The sequence below is a fragment of the Mustelus asterias genome, unplaced genomic scaffold (genome assembly GCF_964213995.1).
Source record: "Mustelus asterias unplaced genomic scaffold, sMusAst1.hap1.1 HAP1_SCAFFOLD_1460, whole genome shotgun sequence".
Lineage (NCBI taxonomy): Eukaryota > Metazoa > Chordata > Chondrichthyes > Carcharhiniformes > Triakidae > Mustelus > Mustelus asterias.
Genome location: NW_027591405.1, coordinates 21,867 through 42,121, shown reverse-complemented (window position 1 = coordinate 42,121; position 20,255 = coordinate 21,867). Strand labels below are relative to the sequence as shown.

The following is a 20,255-nucleotide window of genomic DNA, read 5'->3' as shown; positions in this document are numbered from 1 at the left end:
CCGCACTTGGAATATAGTGTTCAATTCTGGTCGCCACACTACCAGAAAGATGTGGAGGCTTTGGAGAGGGTACAGAAAAGATTTACCAGGATGTTGCCTGGTATGGAGGGCATTAGCTATGAGGAGAGGTTGGAGAAACTTGGTTTGTTCTCACTGGAGTGACAGAGGTTGAGGGGAGACCTGATAGAAGACCTGATGAGAGGCATGGACAGAGTGGATAGTCAGAAGCTTTTTCCCAGGGTGGAAGAGTCAATTACTAGGGGGCACAGGTTTAAGGTGCGAGGGGCAAGGTTTAAAGGAGATGTACGAGGCAGATTTTTTTTTTTTTAAAAACACAGTAGTGGGTGCCTGGAACTCGTTGCCGGGGGAGGTAGTGGAAGCGGTAGTGACTTTTATGGGGCGTCTTGACAAGTACATGAATAGGATGGGAATAGAGGGATATGGTCCATGGAAGGATAGGGGGTTTTAGTTAAGTCGGGCAGCATGGTCGGTGCAGGCTTGGAGGGCCGAAGGGCCTGTTCCTATGCTGTAATTTTCTTTGTTCTTTGGCAGACTGGTGCAGAGTCTAAATTAGGTTAGTGCATGTACATGACTGTACAGAGTGCAGATATCCCAATGGAAATATAATGTAATAATGGAGCCCTGCCTCAAATAAAGGACAGTATTATTAAATATTCCCGGATGCAAGGTGTTCTGGCAGGAAAGGAGGAGTGACAGTATTGACTTAGAACATTATAGTGCTGGAGAGAGAGAGAGAGAGAGAGAGAGAGTGTCCTAGAGGGGTCAAGGACAAACTAGTAGGTTGGAGCTAATAAAAAAGGTGCCATTGGAAAGATTAACTCAGATATTTCTAGAGTTGGGAGACCTGAAGCTAATGTCAGGTATATTCCATAGGCTACCAACTAGTGGGAAAGCTATAAAGAAACAAATTTGCAAAATAATTACAGAGAGGCGCAAAGAGTTTGTATAACAGACTTTTAATGATCTAAGTATAGACTGGGATAGTAATAGCATAAAGGGCAGAAAGAAAGAAGATTGTTTCTAATGTGTATTTAGGAGAATTTTCTAGATCAGTGTGTTTCCAGCCCAGGAGGAAAGAATCATTCCTAGATCTGGTTCTCAGGGAAGTGAGGTGGAATCAAGTGGATCAAATACCAGAAGGAAACATTTAGTGATAGTGATCGTAGCATAAATTTTAAACTAGCTATGGAAAAGATCAAGAAGCAATCCAGAATCAAAATAATTTAACTGGGTGGAGGGCCAGTTTCCTTTGAAAAGAACAAATCTGGCCCAGGTAAATCAGAAGAACTGTAATGGAAAAATGAACCGCCTTTAAAGACTTGATAATTTGGTTACAGTCTATATTCCCAAAAAGGGGGAAGAGATAGGAAAAACAAATACAGAATTCCTTGGATCCAAAAGAGGTAGAGAGCAAGATAAAGCAAAAATATGATAGATACCAGATTGATAATACAAGTGAGATCCAGGTTGAATATAGAAAGCCAACGCTGGCTGTACTTAAGTTGATAAGTCATCAGCACTAGATCAGATACAAGCCAGGATACGGAGAGAAGCAAGGGTGGAAATTGCAGAAGTAATGAGCATAATCTTCCAATCCTCCTTAGATACAGGAGCGGTAGCAGAGGAATGGGAGAATTGGAAATGCTACACTCTTGATAAATAAAAGGGTATAAGAAGAAACCCAGCAACTACAGTCCGGTCAGTTTAACTTCAAGGAAATCCTTTAGGAGACAATAATCTTCATTAATAGTCACTCAGACACAGGTGGATTAATTAAGGGAAGCCAGCACATATTTAAGGACAAATTGTCTTCAACTAACAGGAGTTTTTTTTTTTTAAGAGTAATAAGGTTGATGCTGTGTATATGGATTTCCAAAATATATTTGATATTATGCCTTGTCAGCAAAGATAAAGCCCATGGAATAAAAAAGATAGTAGAACCTTTGGATACAGAGTTAGCTTGAGCGACAGCAAACTGTTGTTCATTGGACAGGACGAAAGATGCATTGTGGAGTTCCCCAAGGATCAGCATTAAGATAGTTGTTTTTCTTGATCAGTATTAATGACCTAGACTTGAACGTGCAGGGCACCATTTCAAAATTAGCAAAAGACACAAAACTTGAAAGTATTGTGAACTAGAACAAAGAACAAAGAACAAAGAACAATACAGCACAGGAAAAGGCCCTTCGGCCCTCCAAGCCCGCGCCACTTCCTGGTCCAAACTAGACCATTCTTTTGTATCCCTCCATTCCCACTCCGTTCATGTGGCTATCTAGATAAGTCTTAAACGTTCCCAGTGTGTCCACCTCCACCACCTTGCCCACCTCCACCACCTTGCCCGGCAGCGCATTCCAGGCCCCCACCACCCTCTGCGTAAAATACGTCCTTCTGATATCTGTGTTAAACCTCCCCCCCCCCCCCCCACCTCACCTTGAACCTATGACCTCTCGTGAACGTCACCACCGATCTGGGAAAAAGCTTCCCACCGTTCACCCTATCTATGCCTTTCATAATTTTATATCCTGGTAAACTTCCTCTGCACTCTCTCTAAAGCCTCCACGTCCTTACTGTAGTGTGGAGACCAGAACTGGGCGCAGTATTCCAAATGCGGCCAAACTAGGAGGAGGATAGTGTTAGATTTGAAGGTTGAGAAAGGCAGTCAAGTGACTAATTAAAATTAATACAGTGCAAGTGTGAAGTGATTCATTTTGACAGTACATAATACCTCTCTGCATTCTTTCCAAAGGATACTGTTCCAAAATTGATGCAGCAGGAAAGGAACCCAGGGGTGTATGAAACCATTGAAGTTGTACTTCAGGTTGAAAAAACATTTAATGAAGCATATGGATCTTGTCTCTTTATAAATGTACAAAAGTAAGGAAATTATGAAGAACCTTAAAACACTGGTTTGGCCTCAGCTAGAGTAATGTACCCAATTCTGGGCACTATGCTTTCTGAAGAGATTGGAGAAGGTGCAAAAGATTTACAAGAAAGATTAGGATCTGGAATTGGCTGCCTGAATGGAGGAGGCGAAGATTCAACCATGGCTTTAGAAAGGGAAATTGGATTATTGGAGGATAATTTGCAGGGCTATAGGGAAAAGGCGGGGGAGTGGGACTAGCTAAATTGCTATGATGAGCCAAATTGCCTCCTCCTGATAGGTCCCCCTTTCTCTAGTTGCCTTTCATGAAGTCATTCCCATGAGTCAGATGCTAGCTATTCAACTGTCCAGCCTTCAATCGACAGTTACACTTTTGCCAAATCTGGTGACTTTCTCTTTATCACCCCACCCACCCAGAATTTCTCTAGAGGGTATAGAGTCTTTGGAACTCCCTCAAAAGGCAGTGGAGCAGACTTTGACTATTTTTTATGGCAATTATAGATTCTTGGTAAAAAGGGTATGGTGGCACAGTGGTTAGCACTGCTAACTCATAGCTCCAGGGACCTGGGTTCAATTCCGCCCTTGGATGACTGTGGAATTTGCACATTCTCCTTGCGTCTGTGGGTTTCCTCCCATAATCAAAAGCTGTGCAGGTTAGGCTGATTGGCTATTCTAAATTTCCTCTTAGGTTCAGGGGGATTAATAGGGTAAATACCTGGGGTTATGGGAAAAGGGCCTTGGTGGGATTGTTGTTGGTGGAGGCTCAATGGGCCAAATGGCCTTCTTCTATGATTCTAAGGGGGAGAACTCATTGGAGGTAATAATCAGATGAGCCATGATCTCATTGAATGGTGGAGCAGGCCATTCACCTCCACCCATTCTCCTTCTCCCCCCACCACCGTCCAGCATCCTACCTATCTATCCCCTCTTATCCTCTCTCCCCTCTCTCCCTCCCCCCCTCTCCACATTGATAAGGCTAGGTAAGTTTTTTTCCCCACATATTAGCTTAGTGGGACAGAGTCCATACTCGGGCTGTTTCCCAACTGTACCAACAGAACATAGTGGCTCTACTGTGTAAACCAAGGAATTAACAACAGCAATTCCCTTCCACAGCCAAATAGCTGATTGCCATGGGAACAACCAATGCTTTTGCGGTGTGGGAGCTGGGATTTGCTGTGGAGAATGGAAACATAATAAAAGCCATTGCTTCCATGTTATTTAATTCTCCACAAACTGCAGTCCTGATGCATGTGTCCAATTTGAATTTCAAATGAGCTCCCCTTTGCTCCCACACGACCAGGCTGCCCTCCTCCAGTATGTAAATCCTTCCTTCTCACAAGGCTCCACTATGAAAATTAGTTAGAAAAATGCAAATTAGCCCGAGCTCATCTCTATGGCAACCTCTCCACTGCTTTGGAGTGTGTATGTGTGCTGATGTATGAGACTGAGTCACCCAGTTCAGAGATTGCCCTTTGATCTTCAGTCTGATAAATTAGCTGATCAGAGGCAAATTACTCTTAAACATTTGGTTTTAGGAAGGATAATGGTAGAAAGTCTGGTCTCACTATATGAGCGCACATACCCCAATAGGAGTGAGGACAAGGAAACACTTGCTGACATGGAACTGTTTTTATTTTAATGGACTGCTGTTCAAAACCAGAGATTAAAAACTAATTTGAGCAGTCGCTGACTGGAGTATTCATGGCCTAGAGAGAAGCGATGTCAAAGCAAGTGATTAAGAAAGGGAGAAAAAGTCAGTTCTGGTTTGACACAACTGAATAAAAATGCAAATGAGAAACAGTTCAGTAAAAACAATGTGTTCAGGATCTGGTGATTGGCCCTTTCCAAAAGATAAGTCCAAACTCCCCACTCTCCAACTCCCCAAAGACTCCTGCAATCCCAGCCTTCACCCCTATCTGGGACTGGTGCTAATATTGAGAGAGAGAATTGTCCAAATAGACTGACAGAACTGAGATGAGGAGACCAAATGTATGGAAAGTAAAAGCAAAATACTATGGACACTGGAAATCTGAAATTAAAAGAGTAAATGCGAGATAAACTCAGCAACTCTGGCAGCGTCCATTGGAGAGAGAAACAGTGAATGCTGAGTGCAGTGCGACTCTTCTTCACAGGTAGAAAAGTAAGTTGTGAAAAGGACATAGGAATCTGCAAAGGAATATGGATAGGTTAAGTGAATGGGGAAAAAAATTGGCAAACACAGTATAATGTGGGAAAATGTGAGTTGTTGTTGACTTTGGCAAAAAGAATAGAAAAACAGCATATTATTTAAATAGAGAGATTGCAGAACTTGGAGGTACAGAGAGACACGTGTCCTGGTACACAAATCATAAAAATTTACCATGCGGGTACAGCAAGTGATTAGGAAACCGATTCTCAGAATTGCTACTGTACATGGGGGCCATTCAGCCCTTCATGTCTGCATTGGCTCTCAGAATGAGCAATTTGCCTGCTGCCATTCCCCACAACCCTGAACATTCTTTTTCCAACAATGCTCAGACAGTGCATGCCAGGCCCTAACTCCCTCTGTGGTAACGGTTACCCTCATGTCACTTTCGCAAATTGCTTTAAATTTGTGTCTCATCATTTTCAATCCTCTCATGATTGAGAACAATTTCTGATCTCCTCTGTCCAGATTTTCGTGATGTTGAATACCACTATCGTGTCATAGGATGTGGACAACACTGGCAAGGCCAGCATTATTACACATCCCAATTACCCTTGATCAGAGTGGTTTGCTAGGCCATTTCAGAAGGCAGCTTAAAGTCGCATGCAGGCATGGATGACAGATTTCATAGAATCCCCACAGTGCAGGAGGAGGCCACTCAGACCATCAAGTCTGCACAGACTAAGAGCATTTTACCCAGGCCCATTACCCCACCCTATTCCCATAACCCCATGTATCCCCACTAATCCCCTTAACCTACACATCTTTGGACAGTAAGGGGCAATTTAGCATAGCCAATCCACCTAACCTGCACATATTTGGACTGTGGAAGGAAACACAGAGCTCCTAAGGGGGCTTGACAAGTGGATGGTGAAAGAATGTTCCCCCTTGTGTGGGAGACTAGAACTAGAGAACGCAGTTTAAAAATAAGAGGTCGCCTATTTCAAACAATTGGAGATTATTTTTTTTCTCAAGAGGTCTATGGAATTCTCTTCCCCAGACAGCAGTGACTTGATTTATTATTATTACAGTGGAGGCTGGATCAAAGCTGAGTAAAGGAGTCAAATGGTTTCGAGGGCAGATAGGAAAGTAGAGGCCACCATCAGATTAGCCAAGGTCTTATCAAATGGTGGAACAAACTCAAGGGGCCAAAGGATAATTGGAATATAACTTCATCTTTCAACATTCCAGACTCCCCAAACAGCCCCAACTATCACCTATCTCATCAACAGCCTACAGGAATGGTCCAGACAGTTTCAACAAGGGGATACATCACCTGGTCATCTACTGTGTCCCTCAATGGATGAATCAGTCTTTGTCATTGATGGGAGGTGGAGGCTTTAAGGGAAGCAAGGGTTAACCAGCCTGTTAAAGATATTGTGCAGCTGCTTTCAATAACATTGTGAATAATTTGATAGGAACGACCAAATAGTCTCATCTCCACATTGAAGGCACCCACCTGCTAAGGAGCACAAATCTAATGGCCCAAAATAAGATGTAATGGATGATTGGCAGCAGCAGAATTATCACCTAGTTGGTCTACTCGCGTAGATTAAAAGCTGCGCAGTTACTTTGTCAGTCCTAGCACCTATATAAATTTTCTATACTGTAATGATAACAGGCTTAAGTTTCCGGTGCTGGTGTGATTCTGGTTTCTACTTGAACTGAATTCCTTTGAAGATACAAATAGTTAGACCTGTAAACATCCCAACTGAGCCACACAGCATTTAACGAGTTGGAGTTGCTATTTTGTGATAACACAAAATCTTGGCTGGGAATGAGAGTTGTGAGGAGGAATACTTCAATGATATTTGGACAGACTAAGTAAGTGGGCAAGAACATGGCAGATGGAAGATGTGGAAAAAGGTGAAGTTATCCACGTTGGTAGGAAAAACAAAGGCAGATTTTTTTTTTTAAAATAAACGGTGAGAGATTGGGAAGTGTTTATATCCAAAGACACCTGGGTGTCCTTGATCAAAAGTCACTGAAAACTAACATGCAGCTGCAGCAAGCAATTAGGAAGGCAAAAGATATGTTCGTTTTTAATTGCAAGGGAATTGGAGTATAGGAATAAGGAAGTCTCACTCCAGTTGTATAGAGCCTCCGCGTGACTGCATTGGGAGTATTGTGTGCAGTTTTCGTCTCTTCACCCAAGGAAGGATATACTGGCCACGGAGGGAGTGCAAATCCTGGGGATGGAGAGATTGCCCTATAAAGGAAAGATTGAGGAGTCTGGGGCCTTAATTCACTGGAGTTTGGAAGAATAAGAGGCAATCTCATTGAAGTATACAATATTCTTACAGAATCTGTTATTTGTCATTTATATTAATGATTTGGATGAGAATATAGGAGGCATGGTTAGTAAGTTTGCAGATGACACCAAGATTGATGGCATAGTGGACAGTGAAGGTTATCTCGGATTGCAATGGGATCTTGATCAATTGGGCCAGTGGGCTGACGAATAGCAGATGGAGTTTAATTTAGACAAATGCCGAGGTGATGCATTTTGGTAGATTGAACCAGGGTAGGACTCAGTTAATGGTAGGGTGTTGGGGAGAGTTACAGAACAAAGAGATCTAGGGGTACATGTTCATAGCTCCTTGAAAGTGGAGTCACAGGTGGACAGAGTGGTGAAAAAGGCATTTGGCATGCTTGGATTCATCGGTCAGAACATTGAATCCAGGAGTTGGGACGTCTTGAAGTTGTACAAGACATTGGTAAGGCCACACTTGGAATACTGTGTACAGTTCTAGCCACCCTATTATAGAAGGGATATTATTAAACTAAGAAGAGTGCAGAAGAGATTTACTAGGATGCTACCGGGACTTGATGGTTTGAGTTATAAGGAGAGGCTGGATAGACTGGGACTTTTTTCTCTGGAGCGTAGAAGGCTGAGGGACGATCTTATAGAGATCTATAAAATAATGAGGGGCATAGATCAACTAGATAGTCAATATCTTTTCCCAAAGATAGGGGAGTCTAAAACTAGAGGGCATAGGTTTAAGGTGAGGGGAGAAATACAAAAGTGTCCAGAGGGGCAATCTTTTCCACACACAAGGTGGTGAGTGTCTGGAACAAGCTGCCAGAGGTATTGGTAGTAGAGGCGGGTACAATTTTGTCTTTTAAAAAGCATTTAGACAGTTACATGGGTAAGATGGGTATAGAGGGATATGGGCCAAATACGGGCAACTGGGACTAGCTTAAAAAGGTTTTAAAAAAAGGGCGGCATGGACAAGTTGGGCCGAAGGGCCTGTTTCCATGCTGTAAACTTCTATGACTGACAGGGTAGATGGAGTAATTTAGGGCTGAGATGACTAATTTCTTCAGTCAGAGGGTGATGTATCTTTGGAATTCTCAACCCCATACGGCTGTGGAGTCTCAGTCATTATGTTTAAAGCAGAGATTGATAGATTTCTAGATATCAATGACATTAAAGAGATTTGGGATGGTACAGGAAGATCAGCCATGATCTGGTTAAATGGCAGAGCAGGCTGGAGGGGCCGAATGGCCTACTCTTGTTCCACATTCTCAAGCTGATTCTCCATACAGTTAACAATTCTGCATTAATTGGAGTCTCTGAATAGTTTATTATTGCACCAGCTGTTGTCTTTGCCACTCCAAGATCTCTTGCTTTGCAGGTAATTTAGATTCCATCAACTAGTGTTCAGCTGTCTTTCAGTATCAATCGTGTTCATTTTATTGACATCTACGAACAATCCTGTATCCACAGGCTGGCCAGAGGAGATTCAGACTACAGCCCTTCTTAACATCACAATGGAAAAGCGTTCATGTCCAAAGTCACTGAAAGCTAACATGCAAGTCATAGAGCAAGAGGTTTACAGCACGGAAACAGGCCCTTTGGCACAACTTGTCCATGCCCCCTTTTTTTTTTCAAACCACTAAGGTGCAGCAAGCAATTTATTTGGTCAGCAAGGCCAACCTTATACAAGACCTTATTCAGGCTGTAGCTGGAGAACGCCATCAGCTGATGGAGGCCTTTTTGGCCAGTGAAGGGTTCTGATGGGATAAAAAACCGACACCATACAAATACAAGTTGTTTAATGTAGTAACAAGTTTGAAACTACTCAACAGGGGTGCAAACCGCCATAGACAGTCAGTCCCAATGGGCACTAACTAACTCTTAGCTTGCAGAGGGCAGTGATGTCCTGCTCCAAATTAACCAGCTGGAGGCTGTGATTTAACACCAGCTAAAGTCAAATTAGACTGACTGTGATGCACTGCATGACCTGTCAGCCTTCGAGAGAGCTGTTGCTACCATATGCACCTGAATTATTTCCAATCGCCTGCATAAAATAAAAGCTGATGGTGTAAGGGGTAACATTGACATGGGTTGAAGATTGACTAACTAACAGGAGACAGATTTGGCATCAATGGGACTTTTCCTAATTGTCAGGATGTGATCAGTGCTGGGACTGCAACTGTTTACAATTTATAGAAATGATTTGGATGAAGGGACTGAAGGGATGGCTGCTAAATTTGCTGACAATGCAAAGATAGGCAGGAAAGTAAATTGTGAAGTGGACGTAAGGAGGTTACAAAGGGACATAAGACCATAAGACATAGGAGCGGAAGTAAGGCCATTCGGCCCATCGAGTCCACTCCACCATTCAATCATGGTTGATTTCAACTCCATTTACCCGCTCTCTCCCCATAGCCCTTAATTCCTCGAGAAATCAAGAATTTATCAATTTCTGTCTTGAAGACGCTCAACGTCTCGGCCTCCACAGCCCTCTGTGGCAATGAATTCCACAGACCCACCACTCTCTGGCTGAAGAAATTTCTCCTCATCTCTGTTCTAAAGTGACTCCCTTTTATTCTAAGGCTGTGCCCCCGCGTCCTAGTCTCCCCTGTTAATGGAAACAACTTCCCTACGTCCATCCTATCTAAGCCGTTCATTATCTTGTAAGTTTCTATCAGATCTCCCCTCAACCTCCTAAACTCCAACGAATACAATCCCACGATCCTCAGACGTTCATCGTATGTCAGGCCTACCATTCCTGGGATCATCCGTGTAAATCTCCGCTGGACCCGCTCCAGTGCTAGTATGTCCTTCCTGAGGTGTGGGGCCCAAAATTGCTCACAGTACTCCAAATGGGGCCTAACCAGTGCTTTATAAAGCCTCAGAAGTACATCCCTGCTTTTGTATTCCAAGCCTCTTGAGATAAATGACAACATTACATTTGCATGTAATTACATAGATAGATTGAGTGGGCAAAAGTCTGGCAATTGGAGTATAATGTGGGCAAACTTGAAATTGTCCATTTTGGCAGGAAGAATAAAAAGATTATCTAAATGGTGCAAGATTGCAGAGCTCTGAAGTGCTGCGGGATCTGGGTGTCCTAGTGCATGAATCACTAAAGGCTGGTATATTGATACAGCAAGCAATTAGGAAAGCTAATAGATTGTTAGTGTTTGAGAGAGGAATGGAGTACAATAGTGGGTAGTGGGGGACACATTATGCTTTAGTTGCACAGGGCAATGGTAAGACCACATCTGACAGTGTACAGTATTAGTTTCCTTATTTCAGAAAAGATGTAAATACTTTGGAAGCAGTTGAGACAAGGTTTACTGGATTGATACCAGGAATAGGCGGGTTGTTTTATGAGGAAAGAGTGAACAAGTTAGGTTTGTATCCATTGGAGTTTAGAAGACTTGATTGAAACATACAAAATCGTGAGGGGTGTCGACAGGGTGGATGTGGAGAGGATGTTTTCTCTTGTGGGAAAATCTAGAACATGGGGGTCACTGTTTAAAGACTCATTTTAGACAGACGAGGAGAAATATTTCTCATTGTTGAGTGTCTCTGGAATTCTTCCTTAAAGACAGTGGAAGCAGCGTTATGACTAATTATACAAGACTGAGCTAGATCCATGATCTTAGGGACTGGCGAGCAGGCTCGAGGGGCCGAATGGTCTGCTCCTTCTCCCTCTAATCCAACAGAATTCGGAGCATCACTCGCTAAATAATCCCAACTACATAAATCAGGAGTTCCCAGCAGTTTAAGAGCTCCATGGGAGTCCCGGAACTACAGAAATTAAACCTCACTTTGTACCGGAGAATACACGGTGAGAAATAAAGCCGGTGTTTATGGAGAGCCAGTCGTTCTCACTGCTTCTGACCACAACGTCCCGGCAAATGGAGTCAGATTCGGATTCAGAGCGGATCCATGGCTCCAGCAGGAGAGGATAGAGAGAACGGGGTGGTGGGGGGTAGTGGTTATGGGTTTGGGTGAAGATGGTAAATTGCGTGACAAGACAACCGACACCCAATTTCACACACAGATTGGATGAAAGAAAACAGGAAGTGTGCCGAGGACAATAGTATGAGTGAGGCAGCAAGCGAGCTGTTCCTGCTCAGGAGGCTAACATCCTCTTGTTGACTCATCAGACAGTAACATGCTGTATGTTACAAAGCATCTACACAGCAAACAAGAATGATCCACAGAAATGGCTGTATTTACGGAGTGAATTGGTCTTGGAGACTGGGACAGAAGAGAAATTAAACTCAAATTTAAGTGAGCAGAAGAGTAGATTCCAGTGGGGGAGAGGGGAAGGCAGAGAATGGTTTCCTGGAGTGAGATTCAATTTAGTACACTACATCCAGAGAGATTGCCCACTGAACCAGTGACAACAAACTGCTAACCCCGGTCACCAGAAACTCCCAGCAATGGAATCTGGGAGCGACAGTCCGACTGCAGCAGGAGGAATCCAGGCAGCGTTCTCAGCGCCACGACACTCCCGGGAACTTTAAAAGATAACTGTGTCTGTAACTTGGTACAGATACAACCTAGTCCACAACAAAAAGTCACGGCTTAAACAATGGCAGGCTACAGAGTGCATCACATTTTAAGGGTAATAAAATGTCCCTAACCCCTTTCGGATGATTAAGGAGTTGCGTTCGATTGTGTAATGGAAATAGTTGCAGATACCAGGTTAACGGCAAACTTGCCTCAATTTAGGACACGCTGTAAAATACAATCTGTGTGAATCTACTGGAAATGGGTTCACAATAAGCGAGATTCGAAACTGAAGTTCTAAACGCGTGTACCTGCTCGCTCGTGTTGCTGCGAGACATTGGTTCCAATATCGGATGATTTATCTGTGCCGACACTCATCTTCCAGTGGCAAAAGGAAACAGCTGATTTTAATAAAACACAAACAGCCAGCCAGTGAAATGAAGCCATCATAGAATAACATGATAGACTGAATGAATCATTCACTCTCCTACACTTACCTTCAAACAGAAACTTGTTCAGCTAGCAGACCCTGTCCAATGAATGAAATGTTCAGCAATAATTACCTTGCTGTAGAACTCGGACTGAATTCTCACTCACCAAGGAAGATCTAGCAGCTTCTTTAGACTCGCCACCTTACTGAAGTCCCTCATTTCTGGTCCTCTTTAAAAAATAACCTACTTTACCGCTGAAACAGCAGGTGAGAGGCAGTTAAGAGTTCGGTATAATTTAGGCAAATTTGGATTCTCGGAGTCGCTGCAGGTGGGTCGTAGTTGCTTTTGACAGTTTTACTCGGTGTGAGTTTGGGTGAGTGTCAAAGAGTTATTTGCATATCATCATCAGGGCTTGTGTAGCCGGAGCCAATTCATCCTCCTTCATTTGTTTAACTCAACAACTACCAGCTCTGAATAAACAGAATTACCTTTTAACTTTATAACTAAGAATTCAGATGGCTAATGAAGGTGCTGCCCTGTATTTGGGGCGGGTATACTCCAATCATCGCTTCATCTGGTTCGGTTATTCAGCCTAAAACCTGCTGTAAACTTCTGATTAAAGGTAGTTAAGGACCAACAATCATTGATTCATGCATTCAAGACTCGAACATCACATCCGATTTTTTAAATTTAAAGATTTTCCTCTCGGGATTCGGCTGAAGCCCAAATGTAGACTAACTTTCCGCTTGAGGTCGGACTTGAACCCTCCGCCAGTGAGGGCCATTGGAAGTAATTACTTTCCATAGGCTCCAGTAGCCACCCCACCCCAAGCCAAGCCTGGCAGCACCCTGACTCCAGCCACATGGCTACACTCAGAACCACGCAACCAAACGCCCTTCACCCAATTTCCCAGTGTGCAAATCAAAGAATGACACTGATGGAGGCCATTCGATCCATCACGTAGCTGCCGGTTCTTCGAGCCTCAAAGAATAAGTGAGGAAAGAAAATACACAACGGCGCCACGCACTGCCTGAAACACGAGAACAGGAGCTGTTACAGAGCTACTTCACAGAATTAAAATCAGATATCAAACACAGTTAACAAACACTTTTGTTTTAAAAATTATAAACAAAAATACCTCTCTGTGCCATTAGTAATAATTGGTACACTATACTTTCATTTGTTGCACCTTTTATTTGAACTACAACTTCATCAGTACTGGGGAAGTTGCTAGACTCCATTATCAAGGATTTCATAACTGGACATTTGGAAGATAGTGGTATAATCCGACAAAGTCAGCATAGATTTACACGGGGAAATCATGCTTGACAAATCTACTGTAATTCTTTGAAGCTGTAACTAGTAGAGTTGACCAGGGAGAATCAGTGGATTCAGAAGGCTTTTGTCAAGGTCTCACATAGCAGATTACTATGTAAAGTTAAGGCACTACCTGCAATCCCATGTGCTTTAAAATGGATAGAAAGCTAGTTAGCAGACAGGAAGCAAAGAATTGGAATAAATGGGTCTTTTTCTGATTAGAACATAGAACATTACAGCGCAGTACAGGCCCTTCGGCCCTCGATGTTGCGCCGACCTGTGAAACCAATTTAAAGCACATCTAACCTACACTATTCCAATATCATCCATATGTTTATCCAATGACCATTTAAATGCCCTTAATGTTGGCGAGTCCACTACTGCTGCAGGCAGGCAGTGCCGAGTGGGGTACCACAGGGATCTGTGCTAGGACCCCAGCTGTTCACATTATATATTAATGATTTGGACAAGGGAACTAAACCAAATTTGTAGATAATACAAAGTTGGGTGGGAAGATGAGCTGTGAGGAGGATGCAGAGATGCTTCAGTGTGATTTGGACAGGCTGAGTTAGTGAGCATATGCAGTATAATGTGGATAAATGAGCAAAAATAGGAAGGCAGATTATTGTTTGAATGAGTGGAAATTGAGAGAGGTGGATACTCAGCAAGACCTTTGATTTGATTTATTATTGTCACATGTATTAACATACATATTGTTTCTTGCACGCTATACAGACAAAACATAGTTTGTAGAGAAGGAAACGAGAGAGTGCAGAGTGTAGTGTTATAGTCATAGCTAGGGTGTAGAGAAAGATCAACTTAATGCAAGGTAAGTCCATTCAAAAGTCTGACAGCAGCAGGGAAGAAGCTGTTCTTGAGTTGGTTGGTACATGACCTCAGACTTTTGTACTTTTTTCCTGATGGAAGAAGGTGGAAGAGAGAATGTCCGGGGTGTGTGGGGTCCTTAATCATGCTGGCTGCTTTGCTGAGACAGCAGGAAGTGTAGACAGAGTCAATGGATGGGAGGCTGGTTTACGTGATGGATTGGGCTACATTCACTTCCTTTTGTAGTTTCTTGCGGTCTTGGGCAGAGCAGGAGCCATACCAAGCTGTGATACAACCAGAAAGAATGCTTTCTATGGGGCATCTGTAAAAGTTGGTGAGGGTCGTAGCTGACATTGTGCATCAGTTGCTGAAAGTAAGCATACAGGTTTTTATTCTTTCATGGGACGTGGGCATCACTGGCTGACCAACATTTATTGCCCATGTCTTGTTGCCCAAGGGCAGTTGAGAGTCAACCACATTGCTGTGGCTCTGGAGTCACATGTAGGCCAGACCAGGTAAGGACGGCAGATTTGGTTCCCGAAAGGGCATTAGAGAACCAGATGGGGTTTTCCAACAATCGATAATGGTTTCACGGTCATTGGTAGATTCTTAATTCCAGATTTTAAAAATTCAATTCAAATTCCACCATCTGCTGTTGTGGGATTCGAATGATGTGGAGATGCTGGCGTTGGACTGGGGTAAACACAGTAAGAAGTTTAACAACACCAGGTTAAAGTCCAACAGGTTTATTTGGTAGCAAAAGCCACACAAGCTTTCGGAGCTGCAAGCCCCTTCTTCAGGTGAGTGGGAATTCTGTTCACAAACAGAGCATATAAAGACACAAACTCAATTTACATGAATAATGGTTGGAATGCGAATACTTACAACTAATCAAGTCTTTAAGAAACAAAACAGCATGAGTGGAGAGAGCACATTCTCCTCGTGTCTGCGTGGGTTTCCTCCGGGTGCTCCGGTTTCCTCCCACAGTCCAAAGATGTGCAGGTTAGGTTGATTGGCCAGGTTAAAAATTGCCCCTTAGAGTCCTGAGATGCGTAGGTTAGAGGGATTAGTGGGTAAATATGTGGGGGTAGGGCCTGGGTGGGATTGTGGTCGGTGCAGACTCGATGGGCCGAATGGCCTCCTTCTGCACTGTAGGGTTTCTATGATTTCTATGATCAAGACAGGCTAAAAAGATGTGTATTGTCTCCAGACAAGACAGCCAGTGAAACTCTGTGGGGGTTACAAATAGTGGGACATGAACCCAATATCCCGGTTGAGGCCGTCCTCGTGTGTGCGGAACTTGGCTATCAGATCCTTGCGGTACACCACTAGTAACTGAACTCCAGGATGAACATTTCCCATCAACCACCACCCTCTGTCTTCTTACAGCTGATTTCTGATCCAAACCGCTAAATCACCCTCAATCCCATGCCTCCGTATCTTCTGCAACAGCTTACCGTGGGGAACATTATCAAACGCTTTACTGAAATCCATATACATCACATCAACTGCTTTACCCTTATCCACCTCTTTGGTCACCTTCTCAAAGAACTCAATAACGTTTGTGAGGCACGACCTACCCTTCACAAAACCATGTTGACTATCCCTAATCAAATTATTCCTTTCTAGATGATTATAAATCCTATCTCTTATAATCCTTTCCAAAACTTTGCCCACAACAGAAGTAAGGCTTACTGTCTATAATTACCAGGGTTGTCTCTACTCCCCTTCTTGAACAAGGGGACAACATTTGCCTTCTGGCACTATTCCTGGAGACAATGACGACATACAGATCAAAGCCAAAAGCTCTGCAATCTCCTCCCTAGCCTCCCAAAGAATCCTAGGATAAATCCCATCCGGCTCAGGGGACTTATCTATTTTCACACTTTCCAGAATTGCTAACACTTCCTCCTTATGAACCTCAATCCCATCTAGTCTAATAGCCTGTATCTCAGTATTCTCCTCGACAACATTGTCTTTTTCCTGTGTGAATACTGACAAAAAAAATTCATTTAGCGCCTCTCCTATCTCTTCGGATTCCACGCACAACTTCCCACTACTGTCCTTGACTGGCCCTAATCTTACCATAGAACCATAGAAAATTACAGCTCAGAAACAGGCCTTTTGGCCCTTCTTGTCTGTGCCGAACCATTTTTTGCCTAGTTCCACTGACCTGCACTTGGACCATATCCCTCCACACCCCTCTCATCCATGAACCCGTCCAAGTTTTTCTTAAATGTTAAAAGTGACCCCGCATTTACCACTTTATCCGGCAGCTCATTCCACACTCCCACCACTCTCTGCGTGAAGAAGCACCCCCTAATATTCCCTTTAAACTTTTCTCCTTTCACCCTTAGCCCATGCCCTCTGGTTTTTTTCTCCCCTAGCCTCAGCGGAAAAAGCCTGTTTGCATTCACTCTATCTATACCCATCAAAATCTTATATACCTCTATCAAATCTCCCCTCATTCTTCTACGCTCCAGGGAATAAAGTCCCAACCTATTCAATCTCTCTCTGTAACTCAGCTTCTCAAGTCCCGGCAACATCCTTGTGAACCTTCTCTGCACTCTTTCAACCTTATTTACATCCTTCCTGTAACTAGGTGACCAAAACTGTACACAATACTCCAAATTCGGCCTCACCAATGCCTTATATAACCTTACCATAACACTTCAACGTTTATACTCGATACTCCGATTTATAAAGGCCAATGTACCAAAGGCACTCTTTACGACCCTATCCACCTGTGACGTCACTTTTAGGGAATTCTGTACCTGTATTCCCAGATCCCTCTGTTCAACTGCACTCTTCAGAGTCCTACCATTTACCCTGTACGTTCTACTTTGGTTTGTCCTTCCAAAGTGCAATATCTCACACTTGTCTGCGTTAAATTCCATTTGCCATTTTTCAGCTCATTTTTCTAGTTGGTCCAAATCCCTCTGCAAGCTTTGAAAACCTTCCTCACTGTCCACTACACCTCTAATCTTTGTATCATCAGCAAATTTTCTCATCCAATTTACCACATTATCATCCAGATCATTGATATAGATGACAAACAACAATGGACCCAGCACTGATCCCTGTGGCACACCGCTAGTCACAGGCCTCCACTCAGAGAAACAATCCTCCACAACCACTCTCTGCCTTCTTCCATTGAAAGAAGTTTAACAACACGAGATTAAAGTCCAACAGGTTTATTTGGTAGCAAAAGCCACACAAGCTTTCGGAGCTCCAAGCCCCTTCTTCAGGTGAGTGGGAATTCTGTTCTCAGAGCATATAAAGACACAAACTCAATTTACATGAATAATGGTTGGAATGCGAATACTTACAACTAATCAAGTCTTTAAGAAACAAAACAACGTGAGTGGAGAGAGCATCAAGACAGGCTAAAAAGATGTGTATTGTCTCCAGACAAGACAGCCAGTGAAACTCTGTGGCGGTTACAAATAGTGTGACATGAACCCAATATCCCGGTTGAGGCCGTCCTCGTGTGTGCGGAACTTGGCTATCAGTTTCTGCTCAGCGACTCTGCGCCGTCGTGTGTCGCGAAGGCCGCCTTGGAGAACACTTACCCGAATATCAGAGGCCGAATGCCCGTGACCGCTGAAGTGCTCCCCAACAGGAAGAGAACAGTCTTGCCTGGTGATTGTCGAGCGGTGTTCATTCATCCGTTGTCGCAGCGTCCGCATAGTTTCCCCAATGTCCCATGCCTCGGGACATCTATTCTTCCATTGTTCTTCCATTGAGCCAATGTCTCATCCAATTTACTACCTTTCCATGTATACCTAGCGACTGAACCTTCCTAACTAACCTTCCATGCGGGACCTTGTCAACGGCGTTACTGAAGTCCATGTAGACAACATCCACTGACTTCCCTTCATCCACTTTCCTGGTAACCTCCTCGAAAATCTCTAATAGATTGGTTAAACATGGCCTATCACGCACAAAGCCATGTTGACTCTCCCTAATAAGTCCCTGTCTATCCAAATATTTGTAGATCCTATCTCTTAGTAGTCCTTCCAATAATTTACCTACTACTGACATCAAACTTACCGGCCTAGAATTTCCCGCATTACTTTTTGAGCCTTTTTTAAACAACGGAACAACATGAGCTATCCTCCAATCATCCGGCACTTCACCCGTGGATACGAACATTTTAAATATATCTGCCAGGGCCCCTGCAATTTCAACACTAGTCTCCTTCAAGGTCCGAGGGAATACCCTGTCTGGTCCTGGGGATTTATCTACTCTGATTTGCCTCAAGACAGCAAGCACCTCCTCCCCTTTAATCTGTATAGGTTCCATGACCTCCCTACTTGTTTGCCTTATTTCCATAGACTTCATGCCAGTTTCCTTAGTAAATACGGATGCGAGAAACCCATTTAATATCTCCCCATTTCTTTTGGTTCCATACATAGCCGACCACTCTGATCTTCAAGAGGACCAATTTTATCCCTTACTATCCTTTTGCTCTTAATACGCCTGTAGAAGATCTTAGGATTATCCTTCACCTTGTCTGCCAAAGCAACCTCATGTCTTCTTTTAGCCCTCCTGATTTCTTTCTTAAGTAGTTTCTTGCACTTTTATACTCCTCAAGCTCCCTGTTGCCTATACATGTCACATTTCTCTCTCTTCTTCTTTATCAGAGTTCCAATATCCCTCGAGAACCAAGGTTCCTTATTCTTATTCACTTTGCCTTTAATCCTGACAGGAACATACAAACTCTGCACTCTCAAAATTTCTCCTTTGAAGGCCTCCCACTCACCAATCACATCCTTGCCTGTCCCAATCCACGCTTTTTAGATCCTTTCTCATTTCTTCAAATTTGGCCTTTTTCCAGTTTAGAACCTCAACCCGAGGACCAGATCTATCTTTATCCATGATCAAATTGAAACTAATGGCGTTATGATCACTGGAACCAAAGTGTTCCCCTACACACACTTCCGTCACTTGTCCCAACTCATTTCCTAATAGGAGATCTAATATTGCACCCTCTCTAGTTGGTACCTCTATATATTGATTTAGAAAATTTTCCTGAACACATTTTACAAACTCTAACCCGTCTAGACCTTTAACAGTATGGGAGTCCCAATCTATATGTGGAAAATTAAAATCCCCTACTATCACAACTTTATGTTTCCCGCAGTTGTCTGCTATCTCTCTGCAGATTTGCTCCTCCAATTCTCGCAGACTATTGGATGGTCTATAATACACCCCCATTAATGTGGTCATACCTTTCCTGTTTCTCAGCTCCACCCATATGGCCTCGGTAGACAAGCTCCCTAATCTATTCTGCCTGAGCACTGCTGTAACATTTTTCCTGACTAGCAATGCCACCCCCCCACCGTTCATCCCTCTGCCTCTATCACGTCTGAAACATCGGAACCCTGGAACATTGAGCTGCCAGTCCTGCCCCTCCTGTAGCCAAGTTTCACTAATGGCTATAATGTCATAATTCCATGTGTCAATCCATGCTCTCAGCTCGTCTGCCTTCCCCACAATACTCCTGGCATTGAAATAGACACACCTCAGAAGATTATTACCACCACACACAACCCTTCTATTTGTGATTTTGCATGAACTATTAACATCATTTATTTTCACCCCCGCTCCACTATCTGCTCTGGCACTCTGGTTCCCATCCCCCTGAAAAATCTAGTTTAAACCCTCCCCAATAACACTAGCAAACCTCCCTGCAAGTATATTGGTCCCCTTGTAGTTCAGGTGTAACCCGTCTCTCTTGTACAGATCCCACCTGCCCCAGAAGAGGTCCCAATGATCTAGAAATCTGAAACCCTGCCCCCTACACCAGTTCCTCAGCCCCGTGTTCATCCGCCC

The 20,255-nt window shown here is 43.4% G+C and overlaps 1 protein-coding gene across 1 annotated transcript in view; it reads right to left on the bottom strand.

Moving 5' to 3' along the window:
* Positions 1 to 12,615, bottom strand: part of pou2f3 (POU class 2 homeobox 3) — a 59,697-nt gene extending 47,082 nt beyond the window's left edge. The window contains exon 1 of the mRNA XM_078206365.1: positions 12,156 to 12,615. Coding sequence (XP_078062491.1) covers positions 12,156 to 12,294 — 139 coding nt within the window. The 5' untranslated portion in view covers positions 12,295 to 12,615. The remainder of the gene's footprint in view (positions 1 to 12,155) is intronic.
* Between the last annotated feature and the right edge of the window lie 7,640 nt (positions 12,616 to 20,255).